The 21,618-nt window shown below is 47.2% G+C and overlaps 1 protein-coding gene across 15 annotated transcripts in view; it reads right to left on the reverse strand.

Annotated features, from left to right (window-relative positions):
• The window catches only part of Rps6kc1 (ribosomal protein S6 kinase C1), a 144,172-nt gene that overhangs the window by 5,160 nt on the left and 117,394 nt on the right, over positions 1-21,618 (reverse strand). For 13 of the 15 annotated variants that reach the window (XM_087580406.1, XM_087580405.1, XM_087580404.1 and 10 more), the window contains 4 exons: positions 19,052-20,587; positions 18,692-18,781; positions 4,352-4,434; positions 3,243-3,338 (listed from right to left, as the gene is read on the reverse strand). In XM_087580406.1, the coding sequence (XP_087436532.1) occupies positions 3,243-3,338; positions 4,352-4,434; positions 18,692-18,781; positions 19,052-20,587 (1,805 nt within the window). Of the gene's footprint in view, positions 1-3,242; positions 3,339-4,351; positions 4,435-8,191; positions 8,425-18,691; positions 18,782-19,051; positions 20,588-21,618 lie in introns of all 15 variants that reach the window. The other 2 variants (XR_015635146.1, XR_015635147.1) reach the window with 1 other exon arrangement.

Here is a 21,618-nt window from a genome sequence, read left to right on the forward strand (position 1 = left end):
ACAGACAGACACACACACACACACACACACACACACAGAGCTGTCTGCAGTGCACTTCTGACATCTCTGGTTGTTGGGGTTTTTTTTGTTTTTTGTTTTTTGGTTCATTTTTTTTGGAGCTGGGGACCGAACCCAGGGCCTTGCGCTTCCTAGGCAAGCGCTCTACCACTGAGCTAAATCCCCAACCCCTGGTTGTTGGTTTTAAACTGAGCCTCTGTGTCTCTATAGCTTGGCTGTCAACCAGACAAGCTTCTGCCCACAGGTAGGAGACCGGCTATATAACACAAGTGAACTTAGGGACTGACTATAATTCTATGGACAGCTATCCTTCATTCCATTGGTAAAGAGAAAACAGAGACTCCAAGAAATTAGTAACCTGCTTAATATTATACAGGCAGTAAGTTGCCAAGCAAGAGTTTTAATTCAAGGACATTGACTCCAGAACCCATACCACACACACAGCGACTACTGTGAGTTCAAAGTCAGCCTGGTCTTACAGCTTTAGGCTGCCAGAGCCACATGGTTTAAGACTCTGTTTCCAAAACAAATAAATAAATGAACAAAAAGCTAATAAATTTTTATCTGAAATTATTTTGCTAGCATTGTAAATCAACATAGAATGTTAATTAAAGCTATTTTTTCAAAGAACTTTTAAATTAGAAGTCCATGAAGTGTGGGTTTCAGGTTGGTTATTTGATGTGTATGATTGACTGTTTTGCCTGCATGTATGTATGTATGTGCACCACATGCATGCCAGTTGTTCACACAGGTCAGAAAAGGGTGTCAGATCCACTGGAATTGCAGTTATGGGTGGCTGTGAGCTGCCATGTGGGTGCTGGAAACTGAGCCCCGGTCTCTGAAAGAGCAGCCAGTGCTCCTAGGCACTGTCCCCTGTCAGGATCACTGAGATAGGCACTGTCCCCTCCCCAGCTCACTACGACGTATTTTAAGGCTATTATTATAAACACAATGGAATATCCTAACTGTATTAAACTCATCTCAAAGACAGTTCCCATCTGCTGACTGAAATGGACCATACCAGACACTACGCTGCGGAGCACATACACTACCTCAGAGAGGGTCTCCACGGGCAAGTCCCTCCTCTTCAGATGGATTTCCGCCCTCTTGTTCTAAAATACAGCTCCATATGTGAAACCCTATGGTTTGCACTTAACGTTTGCTGGCATCAATTTACTCAGTCTGGAGGCTCTGCGAGGGTCACTGTCAGCTTGAAACTCCTTTCCCTACAGCTGTCTGCTCACTCTACCATCTCGAGTGCCACAAAAGGGTCAAGTGAGGTCAAAGATCACATTGCTTAGGAGAATGTGTCGGCCAGTAGAGGTCACACAGGGACCTTATCTGAATGTCTTTCTCATGGGTAGTAACCCCACTGATGAAAGGCTGAGTTGGATCTTGGACTTGTTAGTCACGTGTCAGAAGAAACTGCTCACCTCAGCACTGTCCACTTTTCTAAGACTCAAGCAAGAAGCAGAAAGAGCAGAGAGGGGAGACACAGTAACCATTTCCACGTAGACTGTGTGTGACTCTTCCAAAGGTTACCTCAATAACCTGTGAGGTGGGTACAGAAAGGTCGAGCCCTGCCAAGGGACCCCCTCCTTCCTGTTGACAGACGGTATTTTCTGAGCATGACTGGACACTTCCGTGGGCAGAGATAAGATGGTTGCTATTACAGAATGAAACAGACCTTCAGCCTCAACCACTGCACAGGGACTCCTGATAAAGGCAGAGGCAGCATGGTGGGTTACCATGGACATTCTGTACTCAGCATTAGGGAATAACACAGAAAAAGCTACTCGTAGCCCCACCCACCCACATACACACCCCAAACACTTTCAATTTACCTTGTACCACAGTAAAGAGATGGGACTCCAGAGCGCTAGAACCGAGCTTCTTACACGGTCGTCTCTGACCCTTACTACAGGTTAGGCTCTGCGTCTACGCATCTTAGTGTCCCTGTCCCACACTTCTTCCGTTAGTGTCCTCCTCCACCTCCTCCTCCACCTCCTCCTCCCCATCTTCCTCCTTCACCTCTCCCTCCTCCTCCTCCTCCCCATCTTCCTCCTCCTCCTCTCTTCCCCATCTTCTTCCTCTCCCTCCTCCTCCTCCCCATCTTCCTCCTCCATTCTCCCTCCTCCTCCCCATCTTCCTTTCTTTTCTTTCTTTTCCGTTTAACTCTGTATGTTTGTTTTGAAGCAGGCTCTTGAGTATCCCAAGCTAGCCCCAAACTTACCAGCAGCCAAGAACCTTAGGCACAAGTATGTGGCGTCATACTGCTTTTATGCTTTTATTTAGTATGAGACAAGAACTCTGGGCTCTGTACATGACAGTCCCCCATGCTGCTCCTCCTATGCCTAACCCCATACCTAAACAATGTCAAAGGCCCAGCAAAAGTAACAAGTTCCTAACATGTCCACAGTAACAGCCAGGCCCTCCCTCCCCTGCTGTCTGGGCTTCCCCTCAGCTCCACAGTGGGAGGGGCTGTTGTTCCCCTGCAGCATCAGCTCCATGCCTTGCACTATTAAGGGGAATCAAAACTGCTCTTTGGGAGAACATGGGCAGCTTTTTTCTTCATATAAAACCCCTGATTTAAAAACACCCATATTTATTGATTAATTTTAGTTTACCATTTTCAAATAATCTTTTTTTGTTCTATGACTTTCATGGAAGTGCAAGGATGACAGGCTTGCCTGATGTGCTGTGAGCCCCTCCCCTCCCAACAGAACAGGACAGCACAGCACCTTCACAGGACCCTGGACAGGACCACAGCGGCAGAAGTTGTCACCTGAACACAAACTCTCAAACTCCCTGAAATCTTAAATTTCCTGAGTATACACAGAACTCTCAAAACCTTTCAGATGTCAGAGCATTGGGGACAGTGGAGTTTTTCATTAGGACTGCCTACCCATAAAGTCTTCACACACAGGACAGAACTCCACATCTGGAAAGCTCTGGCCACGTGAGGCTTGTGTTACTCATGTAAATCAAATACAAGAGAACTAGCTTGAACAGGTCATGGAGCCTAAGCCTCTCTGATCCCACATGTGTACACGTAGCCTACAGATGCCTGCCTAGCATGTACAGAACATGTGCCATGTTCACTCTGAATGTAACTATATTTGAGTCTCTCCTGCCCCAAACTAACTTCCTAATGGCTTTAGTGCACAGGCTCTACTGACCTGCACAGCTGAGGTACTTAGCCAGGAGGACAACGACTCGATTACCTGTTGGATGAGTGAGCGGGCCTCTTCAGAAACACAATCTGGCATGTTCAAAGTAGTGTGAGTATTTATTCCCGCTGGGTGGCATTCCACCAATGTCTGAAAGAGTCAATTAGGTACAGTTTTTATCCCAAATCACATCTCACTGTGTTCTGTCACAGGGCACATAGGCAGCAAGCACAGAGAGCTGACACAGCCAGCCACACTGAGGCAGGCTAAGCTGGACGCTGTGAGCCCAGAGAGCATCTGCATAAAGCAGCTGACAGCTAGCATGCCCAAAGCCCAGGCTTGCCCGTTCTCCTTCACTGCTGGGGCCTGGATCCTAACAGGAAAGCTTAATTACACATAAACTCTACAGAGAGCCTCTGACAGCTTTGAAATAAGGAAGGTTCTCTAAAACCTTTCTAGTGTAGTTTGTTAACCACAGTGTTTCAACATGTACCTAGTGACATTTTACAGTTTAGCTGCAAGCACCAGCCACCATGTACTTCACAGCAATCTTACATTGCCATTCACACATTTAACAAAAGTGGGGCTACATGTTTCCTCCAGTCTCTTTCCAGGAGGCAACAGGCACCAAACCCTGTGAGGGTCTAGAGTCCCTGTGAGGGTCTGTGAGGATCTAGAGGTCCTGTGAGAGTCTGTGAGGGTTTATTAACCTATGAATATCAATTATTAACCTTATGAATATCAATCAGTCTTAAAAGTTACTAATCAGAGAGAGTCCTCTCTGTCCCCAAGCTAAAACAGATAGGGAAAATGTGCAGTACTGGGGGGTAAGATGTTACCTTTAATACCAACATTAATTTTTAAAAACTGAATTCCTCCTAGCTTCAGACAAGACCCTGAAAGAATTTGGAGGACTCTAGCAGTCTGTTAGCGCCCACAGATGGACTCTGTTAAAGCCAGACCACAGACAGACTGCTCAGATGATTACCGTAGCACAACAGAGGCTTACCATCAATTTACTCAATGCTACATGATTTTAAAATCAGAACCTTGATAAGTTTCTCCCCTGTTTCTGCCACTGAAGCTTGGCAAAGGCTCTCATGCTCAACTTGGAGTCTGGTGGCATCTGGATAAGAGCACCAGGTGTCTGGGTCACTGCATACCTTGCCAGTGAGAAGTTCGAAGAGGACAGCACCCAGGCTCCACCAATCACAGGCTTCAGTTTCTTCTGTGACTGCTCCAACCTCTAAACACACCAAAAAAGGTTGATATTAAAATTCCAGAGGTCAATTAAACTTTCAAAATTAACATGTATTAGCAAGGTGACCTTGTTAATGCTGAGAGAGCAAATCCTAACACTCCTGGGCTTTCAAATCCCTGAAAGTCGCTTCTCTCTTTGGTCACCTACTGGGGCTGCATTTTTCCCGACACAGCCATACATTAAACCGAGACCTTTGTTCTTCAGCTGACGGAGGGACACCTTCAAGACACTGTACTTAAGGCTGCAGCAACCCACAAGCCAGCACCTGTTCATCTTTCAGTTCAAGGGAACACAGCTGATTTCCCCTTTCAAACCACCTTTTGTTTTAGAAATAAAGACCCCTTGTAACCAGAAGGAACCTCAAAAATTACCTAAGGTGATATGAATGACCCTGCTGGAGGCCAGGGAGAACACCTCATCCAGGGTCACGGAACAGCAGATGATGACCTGACCTCCGCCTCTGTCTCTCAATCTGTTTTCCTAAAGAGAGCCTGTGAAATGCAAGCCCACACATTCTGAAGTTTAGAAGAAACACCATTTAAACTCACAACACGCTCGTGTAGAACAGCCGGAAGTCACAGTTGTGCCTGTTCATTCCTGGGGAACGTGAGGAACCATCTTTTAGGTGGCTCCATAATGAGCACCAACTCTGAGGCTACGTCACTAAATCCTGCCTGGGACCTTGTTCCCTTGTAATGACTGGTGATTGGTCCCATGGCCTTGCCAGTATCTGCCCCTCTGACATCATTCAAACAAAAGCAGCTGACTATTATTTGACTACAGGGAGCCTACAACTCAAGACAACGTTCAGAAGTTTCGAGAGAGTTAGTGAGATATTAGTAAGTAGGCACCAGAGCCCTGGTTTTAACCACATTCTGCGGAGCACGCTGGAGGAATAATTCCAATGCTCAGGATAGGACACTTCAAGGCCTGAAGCAAGAGGAAGGGTGGCAACACACAATTCCTCATGCAAACAACCAGGGACAAACCCATTTCAGCAGCTCCTTGTCTTGTTGCTTCTTTGGGACTCCAAACAGCCTACAAAGAGGGAGATCTGCAGTTCAGACCCTGCAGCCTGACACAGCCTACAGTGCTCTGCCAATCACAGCCTCCACTGTCTGATGAGCAGACCTCAGCTATGCAGCAGGAACGAAACGGACACTAACTCCTGCCAGAGACTGTATATGGGACTGAAAGAGTAGGATTCATCTAGCACTTTGTGTGAACTGTGAAGGGCATGCACACCACAGCTCTGTGCTGAATGACATCTTTACACAGGACACAATTACAAGTATAGCTTGATTTCAAACAGGAGAATTCTGATGGAAGAGAAAGCGAGAAGAACTGACAGATGCTCCAGACCTCCTCTAGGATGGTGCGCCTCTTAGCGGCTATCAACCACACACACACTTGGTAGCACAATGCTCAAGAGCACAGTGAGATGTCGAGAGAGCAGGCAGGTTTGCAGGGCAGTGCTGGGTATAGGGAAGGACCTGTGTGCGTTCCCTCAGTTTCCACAGACTCAACCCTTCTTGTTAAAGGCGGGACCCGACACTGAAGGCCTGACACGAGTTTCGGAACTCTTCTGGAGCACCTGAGTTATCTGAGCGTCTACAGGTTAAATTTTACTCTCATGCTCTCCTTACCCAGCAACCCTTAGGAGACATACTCCTTGGGGGCTGTTTCAAAGCAAACCTCCCCCTCCTTCCTGCACACACAGAGCCACTGTCACCTTCGGAGGAGTGATCTTAGAAATGTTAGCCAGGGCATGTGTTCCCAGAAGCCTCAGAAAAACAATGAGGAAATGGTCACGGGCCTGCCATCAAGTACAGTCCTTGGCACACGTCCCTCCAGTGTACAAGACATGTCACACAATTTCCCTATCAAAATCCCACACAGCATCTCACTGGCCATCCAATAGCACTTAAATGTCTTGCTCAATCAGCCACGTGCACATAATCAGACCTCCGTGTAGGGTCTCAGCGCATCTGATCAACCAGTATGGACACAGAAGCCACATAAACAAGGCTCTGTACTTCCCCAATGTACAGACTCTGTCATATACTGTTAAAAAATGAAAATCTACGAGTCTCCCCATTCATAGTGAATATATATGTTTTTCTCTATTCCACTTTTAAGTATAGGGTAGATAGCCTTATGTTGCTTAGTTTTATTAAGGTTTTACCTGTTCAGAACGCAAGACCAAAATAGCAGGTCAGTCGTCCATTCAGAATGTGCCGGCAACGCTCCACACCAAGTGTGGACCGTGTTGTACTAGGTGTGCATCACAGCAATGGGTACAGCATTCACACTGCGGTCCACACTGTGGTGGGAATAACTGGGCACCCGATGCTCGGAGCGTGTTTCACGTGTCAGTCATTTTATATTCCTAACCTGACAGAGAACTCATTTGCACGGACTAAGGAAGGGTGAAGAGAGAGGAAGAGAGACACCATGTCTCTCTCTGTGAGCAAGACCAAGGCAGCACAGAGAAGACGCACACTCGGTAGAGGATGCCTTCGGGTCTCACAGCTTGTCCAGGGAGCTGCAGATGGGAGCCATGCTGTCCCCCACAGGGTCCTCTGCCCAGCAAAGGCTCCCTGAGGCAGGCCTGTACCTTGAATGTAGCAGTTTACAGGAACACCGTTTAATGTGGCCTATCCCATCCAGAGCTTAGGTTCTGCCTGCCTCCCACCATTACCACTGGGATTCTGCTCCTGAGGTGATGTGCGAGGTATGTGGGGGCTAAGGGTGCCAGACACAGGGTAAGCACTGGGTCTTCTGAGCCTGGAGGCATTTGGAGGGGTGGGAGAGAAGGACTCACTTTGAGACTCAAAGCAAAATTGGCATCCATCCACCAGATAGATAGACTTTAGAGACCCAGAATCCTACTTCCTAGTCACCAGAGACACATGCCACCTCAGCAGGCACGAGTCCCTGGGTAGCAATGAGACAGGCTCGCAGGGTCCTTCACCACGCTGTGGATTTGGCCAGCAAGTCCTCTAAGATTGGTGTTCATCAGCGTTAATGCCTTGAAATCCCTGGTCACATTACCCAGGTGTTTGGCAGGTAGACAATTCCCAGCCCAGCTTCAGTTGTGAACAGCAAGTAGGCGATGGCCCCGTGGGAATAAAGGCAACTTCCCTTCTCACTTCCTTGTGTGCACTAGCTCTGGGGACACATGGGGCACGGCCGCCATGGAGACGCTTGCACTGTGCCTGGAGCTGTGATGCCCTCTCTCATTCCCGCTCCTCTTCCTCTCCCGTTTCTCCCTCAGACACAGCAGTCCCAGACTCTAAAGGCCTTACACTGGTTCCCGTCTCCATGACAAAGTATCTGACGTCACTCAAGGCACAACTTGCTTTGTCTCATAGTTTGTAGTGTCCAGTCTAGGTTGGCCAGCTTCCTGGCTCATGGCGCAAAGCTCTCACTTCACGGAGACCAGGAGGCTGGGGACAGGGCACGCCTTGCCAGCACATGTCTTCAGAGACCCACTTCCACTGCCAGGAGGCCCACCTCCAGTAATACCATCAAATCAGCACTCCATCAACTGGTCACCATGCAGACAAGATCAGTACCATCTTACCTTCACTTCCCAGTCTACAGCCACACCTTTGGCACACAGCCTCAGGGAACATTCCAGATTTAAATAAGAGGCTGAAAGAGACTGCCAGCCATCTGAGAGACTGTGTGCAAGAATATAAAGGCCACTGTGATCCGCGTGCACGTAGGGGCTTCTGACCTGAAGGATGTAGATGGCACCCACAGCCTCATTACTGTGTCACTGACGTCACAGCTGCTGTGCCTGGCTCTCCTAGGTGAGTGTAATCTGCCGCAGAGAGTTAACTTTCTGGCAGCCGGGCAGCTGGAGCACAAAGAAACTATGTACTTGCTGAACTGTTTCCCAGGCTTTAAACAAAGTATCTCTTCTCTAAATCATCAGAATGCATGATGTTGGCTGCTTTTTCAATACCCCTGAAAAACAATTATTCCTTTTAATAAATTATATAAAACTTTTAATATATAAGATGAAATTACATGGCTAAAAAGTAACTGAGGTTTTTGTGGCTGTCAAACCCACTGCTCTAAAACTGCTTTACTTGCAAAATCTCAGAAATATTACAACTCCTGCACAGAGCAAGGACACTGACTTACACAAGCAGCCATGAGACAGTTGATACGTTCACTGCAAGTCCAGCACGTGGCCCATGAGGTGGCTCAGTGGGTACAAGTGCCTGTGGTACAAGCATGGCACTCACATGAAAGCCAGATGCGGTGGCTTACATCCATAGCACCCCCACAGTGAGAGGGGAGACAGAGACAGGTCAGTCAGAAGCCCATGTGTAGAGCAGCACTGGATAAGACCCTAAACACACTGTGCACTCTTCCCCACACTGAGACAAAATTAAATCTTCAATGTAGAGAATGTAAGGAAAGGCCACATATGGCAGTGTGGCTATTTTACACACTCTGTGTAGCAGGGAAGTTGAGAGTCCCTTTAAAATTAACTCCATTTTGAAAATTCTTTGAAGCATGTGAGAGGACAGTCTACCAATCTCAAACTGGTTTTCTTGCACACCCCAAGTATTAACTTCCTATGTGCCCTAGTGCCACCACTATATTTACTTTGTGTGTGTGAATGTGTGTATACATGTCAGTGTTGACTACACTGTCTGATCTTGCCTACGTGCCTGTCAATGTTGACTACATTATCTAAGTGTCTGACCTTGTGAGCATGCATGTTAGTGAAAGCTGCACTATCTGACCTTGTGTGTGCATGTGTGTGTGTTTGTGTCAGCACTGGTTACACTAAGTGTCTACCTTGTCTGTATGCGCGCGAGTGTGTGTGTGTGCATGTATGTGCATGTTAGTGGTAGTTACAGGTTGGCCATCAGGGGCCTTTCTCATATACTCTCTCCTGATTTTCTGAGACGACCGTCACTGTACCTGGAACTGGTCAGTTTGGCTAGACTGGGTGGCCAGTGCTCTCCAGGAATCCCTCTGTCTGCCCTAACCCTAACCCAGTGCTGGGATGGAAAGACGCGCCACTGCAGCCAGCTCTTTATGTGGGTGCTGGCAGTCCAAACACAGGTCTCGTCTGTGTATCAGGAACATTAGCAACCAAACCATCTTGTATCTGCAGCCCCTGGGAAACTCTTAGAAATACCAAATTCTCTCTTGGTTAAAGAGAAACTATACAAAGGCAAAACTTCATTAACTTAAAACCAAGTATCATGCACATACTTATAACAGTGTGTGGGGAGGGAGACTTGGCATGTCTAAATTCTTGTAAAATTTCTAAGTATTTAGTAAAATTTTTTTTTTGGTTCTTTTTTTTTTTTTTTTTTTTTTTGGAGCTGGGGACCGAACCCAGGGCCTTGCGCTTCCTAGGTAAGCGCTCTACCACTGAGCTAAATCCCCAGCCCCTTATTTAGTAAAATTTAAAAGTCAAGATTTTGTAAAGTTTTTTCAAGAAGCCAGGCATCAGTAATGCATGCACATAGTAAGAAAGGTGCTTTAATAAAGCCATCTGTCATTAGTGAGCTCGTAAGCCAGGGGAAAGAACATCTTCTCCTGCTACACGTGTCCCTTAGCTAGCGCTGGGAAGCATTAGTCCCACGCTTCCACACACACGAGCTCTCCCTGCAACATCTGCTGCTAATTGAAAGGGACTAGAATTACAAAATCCTAGTCAATTTCTCTCCAGCTCTTGCTGTGTGTAAAGATTTTCTATGCAGGGGCTAAGCATTAGTCGTCCACTACAGCTGATGGCTAAAGACCAGAGAGAAGGAAGCACACAGGAAAGCATTTGTGTCCAGCCTGTATGGACGCAACTGTGGGAAGAGGGACAGCTAAGCATGTCTTTTGTTAGCTTGGTGCAATTCCATTCTATAAATACAACTAGCTGCCTATGAAGGTCTATTAACATCCTAGTTAGCCGGTTGTACGTGTCCTCTGTTGGGGTAGTCTCCTTTGATATAACTTCAAAAGTAACTGTCAATATTATACCAATTATGTCTTTATTTCTGGCTCCCGAGCATAGTTTCTAGGACACAGGAGGCACTTAATAAATGTGTGTTGAATGCATAATCCAATTGCATCCTGTAACACTGTTATTCAAAGCATTCTCAGAACCTCCAAAGATCCTAGAATATTTGTTTTAAGAGCCATGATCTATCTCAAGTCTTCTGCACTTTTGCACCGTGTAGACTATGAAGTTTAAATGACATGTGATGTTCACATGGTGGCCAGTGGACACAGATTAGAGTTGACGGCAGTGGGAGTCACTCAGTTAATAACTGGCACTGTTAGCAAGTTGATCGAGGCTTCAGCTGGGGAGTAGAGTGACTGACACCTCTTACAGTAGCTGCCTCTGGGTAATGGTTTGCTTTGCTGCGTGTGGCATGGGCCTGTGAGAAGTGAAGAGGTTGGCAAAGGCCAGGCAGAAAGAAAGCTGGGCCAAGAGAGGAGTCTCTGCTCACCGTGAGGAACCCAGCGCCTGATGCAGTACCTGACTGACAGACTCTGACACCGGATGACTTCTCCTGGGACCACTGCTGTCAGACTTTAAATATGTTTTCAAAAACAGAATTATACATACATACACACACACACACACACACACACACACACACGGACGCACGCACGCACGCACACAAGCACACATGCATGCACGCACACACGCACACACACACACTACCTAGCTAAGCCCAGGCCATTACTTTAGGTGCAGGAAAACTATTTTCTTGGAGAATTAAGGATTGAGACAGAGCTTCCTGCCCACGTACTCGGGACTCTCCCACCTCAGCCTTCCAGATGTGGGCACTGCAGGTGTGTGCTAAGAGGTCCAGCTTACAAACATTTGTTTTTAAGTTCCCACAACTAAAACAAAATGTTACCAATGAAACCACAGTAACAGAGTGTAAAACTCACTTTCGATGTTAATGACTACACCTAGGGCTGTTTTGAGCCACACCCATATACCCCCACTCCCACCCCCGCCCCCGTTCCCCCTTGTCTTCAAACCTGAGTTTCATTACAGGTTTGGATGGTTCCTCTAATATCTATAAACAAAATTATCAAAGCTTAGTAGCTGAAATTTATGTCTGAAAATTCACAGCTATTTACAGGTTCAAAGCCAGTTCATCTGAACAGGTGACTGTTACCTGCCTAAGTGTTTATAACATCTCCAAGGCAGCTCTTAATTCACAGACAGACAGACAAGCAGCAGCAGCACCTCTCAGCCCGCCCTTTTGAACACTGCCAGCCCAACTGTCCACTCTGTATTCCCCAAGTTCTGCCACTGCCCCACTGCTTGTGTGAGTGGCACATGTCAAGCAGGCATAAGAACAATTTAAATGTTCAGATGTCCGCAGACCCATATGGCTCTCACCAGCTAGCGGGCTGTCTGGGGATGGCTGTGGTGGCGCCTCACACTGTCCTTTCAGGGAGCAGGCACAGAGCTCCTCTCTCCTCTGCCTTGTACAGTCCTGCTCTGGACCCACCTTGAGTGTTAGATAAGTGGATTATCTGCCTCTGCCACCACCACCCCCCCACACAACCCTCAACCCCACCCCACCAGCCCTGGCTGCTATAGGGTGGAAAACAGATAGGACCACTAGCTAAATGGGCTGGCTCAGTTAGGCCTCTCCCATTTACCTGGCCTGGATTTCTTCTTAGGGTAACCTGGCAACTGTGTTCTAAACGTTCATGAATTACCTGCACAACTTGAGCCAAAACACTTCGGTTTCACTCAGCACTCTGGGGCCAAAAACTACTTGTTCAAGGAGTTCTATAGGTCTCCCCCCATGCTGTTTTCTTGGGAGAGGAAATAAAGAGTGGTCAGGGGCCCTGTGGCTTCTGGATGACAATTCCTAATGCTACACAGTCTTGCTTCCCCTCCTCCTGCAGCCCAAACCAACAGCATGTTCCATTCTGCACTGATCATCTCACAGCAACTCCGCTCCCAACAGTCATCGGGTACAGCCATCGGCTGTCACAGTGTTCCCCACCAAAGCCATGCGGTTGATGGATGAGAAAAAGCTAACTGGAAACTGAAGCTAACAGACGCCCGGGCTGGGCAGGCCAAGGCAGCACACTCTGCTGTTAACAGAGCTCCCACAGTCCCACTTGCCTACCACCACCAACTTTTTAAAACCTTAGCACTTCTAGACATTATCTGAAGGGAATATCTATGAAGAATTGCACAGGAGTAAGCCCTGGATGTGGTATGCCATTAACTTCTTAAAGCTAGAACATTTCCAGACATTTATGAAATGAGGGAAATGTTTGTGAAGAACTGCTTAGAAGGAGAAGCCCTCGATGTGGCACAGAGACCGAAACAGACAAGATTTATAGGAAATGGGGATATGGCTTAAATGAAAGCAGCTCTTCCGAGTCCTAAGAACGTAATGCATTCTAGGCAAGCAGGGCAGCTCAGGCTGTGTAGTACTTGCTGCACATATGAGACCCCGAGTTCAAAACTCCAAACTCAGTAAAAGTCAAGCATGGTGGAGCAGCAGGGTACAGAGCAGGTAGAAAGAAACCCATGGGTTCCCTAGCTAGGCAGTTTAGCCTAATGGTCAGTCCCACATTCACTGAAAGACTGTCTCAAAAACAACGTGGGAAGCAATAGAAGAACATACTAGATTATGGGCAGGCATGCACGTGCACACACACACACACACACACACACACACACAAACTCGAGCAGCACAAGCACATGCACACACACTCCAGCATTCTGTCTTCTCTGCTAATCAGAGGCCACCTGCCTTCTTTATGATGGTACAGCACTGCAGTCAGTTGCCTGACTGTCCCAAATCAACTCCAACATCATGGTAAGAATTACTCTGCAGCCCCTGCTTCCAGAACCTCTCCCCTGGAGACAAATATGCAAAAGATGAGAAAGGGAGGGGGCTGGTGAAAACACCAGGCTAAATTAACCTCCTGGGAATGGTCCAGAGTCTGGATATTAAAGTCCCCAAGGCTCTGAGTGCTGAAGGGCTTGTCTCCAGCTTGTCACTACAGGAAGGCGAGGAACTTTTAAGAGCTGGGGCTTCGTGGGAGGTCTTTAAGTCATTGGGACTTATAGAGGGCAGGAAGGGAATTCCTGGCCCCACCCCTCCTGTGCGCTGTAGACAACTACTCTAACGGAGCCTGAACTAGAAGCTCCAAAGCTAACAAAGTCTGTCAGTTACCGCCGTTCCCGATGATGCCCTCGCCACTGAATGCCAGGCTGCAGGGAAGAAGACAGAGAGCAATGCTGTGCTTCACCTCCCCGGGGTGAGTACTGACTGCTGGTCACCCTTTCTCACTTTCTAGTTCTAGGAGCTGACGAGTTTCTTCTCTTACGGCCTGGAAGTATACGGCTCTAAGATACTAAATGGCAGGGGCTAAACTCTTCAGTGTCCACCATCTTGTTCGTTCTCACTCTGTGGCCAGTACGAGAAGTGTGACATCAAAACACTGGGAACTTAGCTTGCTTAAGGCATCAGGCCAAGTAAGGGTCCGTGTGAGGCTCCAGAGCCCTTCCAAGCTGGGTCTGGGACAGGCCCCAGGGCAGAGACCCTCAAGCCCTTCCACGTCCTTTCTCTCCTCTCCTCGGCGGCAGACACGCTTCCCTGCCTGACAGGAAAGACTTCTGAAGACATGGTGCCCTTTGTGCTCCAGCATGTGGTGCAGTGCAAGTGTGAAATCCCTGCTCTTGCCTGGAAATGTGACAGTTAACTCTCCTTGAAAGAAACAGATTGGCTTTACAGCAAGAACTGGAGGCAAAAGATGAAAGACACTTGCTGATCAGTCCAGAGAAACACAAAAACGCCTATGTACCAGGGACCTACTGAGCATATTGCTCCAGGGCAAAGTCGCCAAGCCACAAATGCAGCTCGCCTCACATTAGCTTTAAACTCGGCCTTACTTTCCCTTACTTTCTCCAGGAGAGAAAAAGCCTGCACTAAGGCCACAGTCCTGGTTCCTGATTGTATCCTCCTAATTTCTGAGTTCACAGTTTCACGTGTTTTGTTCCTGTTTGCTGAAATCACTCTACAACTCTTAAATGCTCATATTTAAATAACCTCGCTTCTTTAAGTAATTCTTATTATTCCTGTTGAGAATCTTTTGGTGCATTCAAAAGTGTCTTGTTCTTCCTCTAAATGAAATTTTTTTCAATAAATCCCTCATTTCCATACTGTATAGTTTTCATAAAAACTCTACGGACATAAAAATACACTTTAAAAGTCTCCAAGTAAAATAACTCCTTGGCCTCAACTGTCAGGTGGGATTCTGCACTTGATGAACTTGAACAATGGCCAATTTTTGTATAAGAAATGTCTTAAATCACTTGGTGATTTTATTTCTTTCTTTTTTTTTTTTTTTTGTTGTTCTTTTTTTTTTTCGGAGCTGGGGACCGAACCCAGGGCCTTGCGCTTCCTAGGCAAGCGCTCTACCACTGAGCTAAATCCCCAACCCCTAAGGAATTTTTTTTTTGTTTGTTTGTTTTTTTTGGTGATTTTATTTCTATTCAACAAATCTACTTACTACTACGAAAAAGAGGCCCAGAAAATCTTAAATAACTTGTCCAAAATCAACGCAAGCGTTAATGCCATGTCTGGGACAAACCATAAGGACCTAGCAATTCTCAATGACATTGAAATCTCTAAATAAGTGTCTGATGGTCTGGACACATCAGACCATGCCTGGGTTGAATCCTAGCTCTAATATAAAATACTGAAGTACCACTGAGTGCTTATGTGCAACTACTCGGTCTGGGAGACTCTGGGAGCACAGGATAGAGAGAGGTGCTGAGTGTCCTGCTCTACCCTGAATTCTGCAGACTGAATTCTGTTTCACTTTCCACTGTCAGCTGTGAGCTGTTTCCAAGTGTGAAATCGCCTAACAGAGGAAGCAAAGCTGTCATTTGACATCTGGGAGCGTGGAGATGAGGCTGCAGAGAAAAATATGTTGGTCCTCTTCGATTCATACACACGCTCACCTACAAATTCTGCAGTCTGATAACTATTCTGTAAGAACTACCAATGTAAATTTCGAGTATTGAAAATTAAGGGTTCACAATGGGGTTGAAAGTGAAGAGTGGAGGACGCACAGGGACCTGTTCAAGGAAGGACAGGTGTGTGAGAGAGGGTATTAGCCTTATAACTAAGAGGTAACCAATCTGCTCACCTGAGCAGTCGGTACACTGACCCCTCAGCCTTTGCATCTCACCTGGCTAAGAGTATCGGTTCTATTTCTAGCTACCTTTGATGGTAAAGATACTGCTACGAAAACATTAACTACAGCCCCTGACATCGTATTTTATTTTTCTATCACACTAAAAATGTTGTAACAAAATTTATTCTACGCTACTAAGTGAGGAAATATTTCAAGTCCTTGGGTCAAAAACTTGGTGCAGTTGTGGTTTCTGTAGTATTAGAAATAGAATCTAAGTTACCACGAGCCAGAGCTCTAGAGAAACGCGAGTAGCGCCCTGGCTCTGACCCACCACCTGGCCCAGTGCGTCGCAGAGCTCCTGAGGCAGTGCCATGAGGCAGTGACAGACAGGACAGTGCTGCAGGCCTCTCAGTGCTGCACTATCTGCCTAACCGGCACATCACTGCCCTGCTTTTCCTTTCTCCCCACCATTCTGTGTGTCTGTGGTGTGAAAGGAAGTCATTTACCATGAGTGATGTTTATTTAATAAAAACCTTACAAGATAACTGAAAGATACAAAATGAACCTGAAAGGTTCGACTTTGAGAACAGGGCTAAGTCTGCTCTGTAAATTCGTATTTTCAAGATCCTCTTGATGGACCCACAGCTGCAGCCATTTAAGGGCCAGCTTTTTCACAGACACAGACAGACAGAGCTCCGTGGGTTTTGTCTTTGTGTTGCTGGATCTCTTTGCTTTAACATGAAAGGCAACTTTTTTTTTCAAGTTCTTAGTTTTATTGCAGAAACTTGTGAGCCCTAGACTGCCTTTGCAGACGTGGCTGGAGGTCGGTGGCTTTAAATCGAAGATCACAAAGTTGGCAGAGGCAATTCTTAAACAACAGAAGGTGATCATTTGCATTTCAAAATTTATCTATCTTGCTTTTCCCCTCAATTAGACCAAAACACGTTGGTCCCCAGGTTTCTGTGAGTGTTTTTTGGTCTAAACTTATTTATAGAACAGAATAATGGCCCCCCTGCTAGTCTGGCATTTGCTCAAGTTTCTGTCCATGTAAATCGAATCTGTTACTGGAAATTTTTCTCAAAATATCAAGGCACATCATCCACAAGATAAAAGGACGCAGTGATAGTATAAAGCACAGGCAGGTGGGTGATGGTTTTTGAACAAACAGATGATAAGGATCCTGGAAGGGAGGAGGGCAGGGGCAGCCACACTGGGTAAACAGAGGACAGAGCTCTCCCCAGCACCCCCTGGGCTTCACTTTCTCACCAGACAGCAGAGCTTCAGCTATAGAGACTATCCCAGCAGGACTCAGGTCAGAGTCAGGGGAGGGGCGGACGGGGGCAGGGGAATTGCTGCCAAGGGCTCTATTTACTTCCTGTTGTGTGGTCACTGTCCACTGAAATGCTGGCCCTCACCACTGCTCTCCCGCACTGAGAAGGAAGATACCTACTCACAGGCAGAGCCTTTCAGCTCTGAGGGATTCTTTGCAACGTGAGGCCCCAACCCTGTAGGATTAAGAAGTGCAGGCTCTGCCTCTCTAGGCTTGAGGTCCTGTTAACAAGAAGGAGGTGGGGTCTGCTTTTCTGGGTTTCTACCTTCCTGCTAAAGTTGATCTGCCTCAGGGTTGGAGGAACGACCCCTGCTGCTCATGCTTGGAGCAGCAAAGCAGCTGGAAGGTGCAATTCTTTCATGCAAACAATTACCACAAAGCCTCTCTTCAGACTACAGTTTGGCTGGATTTTTTTTTCCCCCAAACCCTATGAAGGACAACCTAGAAGGGGACTGCAGAAATAGAAGAATCCATTAATGGTGTACTGCCACCTGCTGGTCAAACGTGAGGAGTGGCATTCCCGGAGAAATGAAGTCAGGACTTGGAAACCGGTGAACACGGGAAACTGTTAAACTTGGAACTGTTAACTTGGAAACTGGTAAGCTCAGTTCCTGAAACGGAGAGTTTTTGCAGAATAGTTTTACCCCACCATGTAGAAACGCTCAGATGCTAAAGGAGAACCGGCCTTGGTGTGCTCACACGGCAATCAGCCCAACAGTCCCTGGTCAGGACCGAAGCACTCGCCCACGACACTCAGCTCTAATCCACCGCACACTGGACCCCACTTCAGGACAGAACACACTTACTCACAGGCTCTCCCAAATCTAAGGTGGACTCTAAGACCTCCAAATTCACAATAATTAAAAAATATATCCACAGTAGCTGGAACCTGAAATGTTAGTTCCTAACAAATTAGAGAGCAGCCCCAGTGAGCACAGAAGCGAGTGGTTTCACTACAGAGCTTTTGTTCTCCATTAACTACAGCACAGTACAGGCTTGCAAGTCCTGGTCTGGAGAAAGTTTCGGAATCTGCATTATGGGTTGACAAACCTGCCTTTCCTCAGCCCAGCAATTCTTACCAAGGAAAGTTTTCCCTAAAAAAAAAAAAAAGACAGCCCTTTCATTGCTAATTTTCATGGTTTCCTGTGAGGCTGAGCTAAGCGAGGTGAGCAGCAGCACAGCTGTGAGCCCCTACAAACCAGAGACCATGCACACAGGGGAGCCCGTGCACTACATCGGCTCCAGACGCACACGGGGCAGCCAGCAGGCAGGGGAGGAGTAAGCCCTGCTCCTTCCTGAGACTCCGTGCACCCCATCTGCACTGACAGGAGGACAGCTCAAATGCAACGGACATGCTTAACTATGGCTGCCAACAGAGCCCGGAAGGCCACAGACATACATCTGTGATGCTAGAAATAAAAAGCAGACCCAGATCATAATAAAATTTAAAGTCTGCCCATGTGGAGAGGCTTAGGGGACACAAGGCCTTCCTTAAGACACTTCAAAGAACACAATGAGTTTCCAGAGATATATAAATGCTTTTACCAAGAGCAGTGAGTATGCACGTGTGTGTTTGCACACCCATACACACATCTTTGGCTCCATATCATTCAGTCCCCTACTTTTCTTCGTTGGGCTGAAGGGGTGAGCAGACCCGGGCGTGAGCAGCTAGTGAAAAGCACAACTGGCAGAGCGAAGGAAGAGCTGCCTTTCAAGTGAAGCATTTGAGGAGAGTGCTCTAACCTGGGGCGCAGTACATTCTCGCTATGGCGTCGCTGTCACAGAGATCTTCAACCTCACTCCACCTGCTAAAATACGTTAGCTGAATGTGTCCTAAAAACAAAACGACAGGAGAAATCAAAACATTTTTCTCTTCCATTTTCTGCAGAAGCGAACTGTAATTACTCCTTTTGTAGCTAAAAACAGTATCATTAAGAATAATGGCCTCATTAAGTACTAGAAGCTATTACTGGGGTGAATTTGCCGCACTGATAATGAAGCTCTAGACAGGAAATGAAGATACTAATTACAAGATAAAACGCCTACTCAGTTAATTGGAAGCAACAGCGAATAAAAAGAAATGCATTTGTGAAAGTTCCTGACCTCCATCATTCAATAAGATGTTGTTTGGGTTCAGATCTCGGCACACAATCCCCTCTCTATGCAAGGCGTCCAGGGCTACCACCATCTCTGCTGCCCATCTTTGAATGCAGCCCTCTGGGATGAAGAGCCTGGCGCTTACTGCTAGTCGCTGGTCCAGGTCCTCGAAGATCTGATGGACTTCCTTCTCCGCTCCCCCGGCTCCCACACTCCGCACCTTGGCCTCCGAGTCTCCTTCTTTGCTCGGCTCTGTGAACAGCAGCACTTCCTCAGACGTGGCAGTGTCTGTGTGTGCGCTGTCTTCTTTAGCACCTGAGCATGGACTAGCAATGTGGAATAGGCTTTCTTGCAAGTCCTGTGAAGTGACCGCTCCCTCCACCTGCCCCAGCCTGTCAGACTCTGAATGCAAGCTGGAAAACAGAAACTGGTCTTGTGAGCTGCTGTGATCAACTGTAGCCGTGAACAACACCCCAAGATCTGCCTGAGCACTGCGCTCTGGGGTCACACCACCAGGACGGAATTCAGTGGGATGGCTCAGTTCCTCTGGGCCTTCTTGTCCCAGGTCATGGCACTGTTCAGAACTCAGCCTGAGGCACAACACATCCGGGGCTTCCAGCCTGCCTATGCTGGCCTGTGAAAACTTAGTAGGGTCCACTGCTGAAGTCTCTTTGGTTGGCTGCAGTTCACCAGGTAGATTCACAAGAAGGTCAGGCCTCCCTTCCTCAGCACTACAGACATCCTCAGAGGCAGCCTCTTTAAATGAGATAACCGGGACGGAGTCATCTGAGCCCCTGCTGATGGAGTCCTGAGCTTCACTCTCTCCCTGGCTCTTGCCGGCATCAAAACTCTGGGAAGGACTGTCTCCATCTTCAAGGGTAAAGAGTGCTTTCAAAGGCTCTGGTTTCAGACTGTGTAATTTCTCACCAGAATCCAGTCCCAAGAGCTCACTTGTGCTGTCTTTACTGTCTATTCGGAAGAACTCCATAGGACTGTTTTTCGACCTCCTGAGGGAATCAGATGTTCGAGGAGAACAAACTGCTTCTAGGCCCTCGTCTCCAGGGAAGAACTTGAGCTGGGTGCTGGGGCTTGCACTGTCAGCGGTGAGGGATGCTGGGAAGCTCCTAACAGCTTGGCTATCAGCATTCTCCCCTTCAGGCTGCATGACAGACTCCTCATTCAAAGATGTAAGGTCAAGCTTTTCTTGCCCATATTCGTTGCACAGCGTTAAGTAGCCAGCTGTGCACTCTTCCTCTGAGCTGGAGCCCGAATCGGGCCACTTGGGAGAGCTGTCCTGCCCATCATCTTCCTGGTTACTATCGTCCTGAGAACTCGGGGTGAGGCTAGTCTTCAGGGGCAGAACCTTCAGCATGCTCCCTGTGTCGCTCCCTCTGGACTCAACACTGTAGCTGCCCTGAGGACTAGCACTTGGCTGCTGCAGGCGCACTCGAGGAGGCATGGGCGGTCTCGCCTCCTTAATGTCCAAGCTTTCTCGAGAGCTTCTGTTCAGAAATTTACTGATATATGACCAGAGTTTGCCACCTGTGAACAACAGCGACAAAAAATTAAAATTTCTACATTGGTAGTTACCTGAGCCACTGAAGAAAATGAAGTACTATGATAATTAGACAAAAAAGAAGTCAACAAAATTCATTAATATCAAAGACCTACTATGTTGTATATGAATAAAGTGTGACAGTCTTCTGTGGACTTCACTAAGTGTTGAGTGCAGTGACGATTATTTTAAAAATTACAACCTATTTCTTCCTGTAAAGGGATTTACCTGCCATCCCCGCATAGCTAGATCTTTAAGTTAAACATTGTCTAGTCTTCTGCTTAAGTTATAACCAGTCCACCAGAGAGACGGGGGCTGCTTAATGCTGTATACTGTAGTAGGGAGTACAGTGCCAGCCCATTCTGAAAATGCCCAGGCCAGACCTGGGGACAGGTGGGCCACCTGGCAGCTGGTGCCTTCGAAAGTGACATCTTCTGCCTCTGGAACATGACGCATACTCTGTATGGACAAATATGACCCCTGGGGAAGATTAACTGAGCAGCGATTAATAAGGTGAGCCACCAAGGAGAGAACAGCCCATGTTCTGACACACCTCAGACCCAGAACCTACCTGTGTCATCAAAGGAGCATGAGATAACCCAGCACAGCTCCCACAACGCTGGCCACAAGGGTGCGTCAGCTTCTAGAGTGGAGAGGTGTTCTAACAAGGATCTGCATGCTTTTAACAATCATGGGAACCGCATGGGTTAGAAATTTAATTATTAAAGCCCATATCAAAAGAATAATTCATTAAATTTGGGGCCAAAGTCTCAAGAAGAGAAGCTACAAACGCATTCTCCATGACAACAGAAACAGCTCCCAAAACTGGGAAATGAAAAGATGAGTTATGGGTGAGATGGCTCAACAGGTAAAGACACTTACTGCCCAGTCTGAAGACTGTAAGTTCAGTTCCAGGGACCCACATGAGCAGAAGGGGAGAAGCAGCTTCTGCAGACTGTGTTCTATACACACACACACACACACACACACACACACACACACACACACACACTAAACA

The sequence above is a fragment of the Rattus norvegicus genome, chromosome 13 (assembly GCF_021556685.1).
Source record: "Rattus norvegicus strain SHRSP/BbbUtx chromosome 13, alternate assembly SHRSP_T2T, whole genome shotgun sequence".
NCBI lineage: Eukaryota > Metazoa > Chordata > Mammalia > Rodentia > Muridae > Rattus > Rattus norvegicus.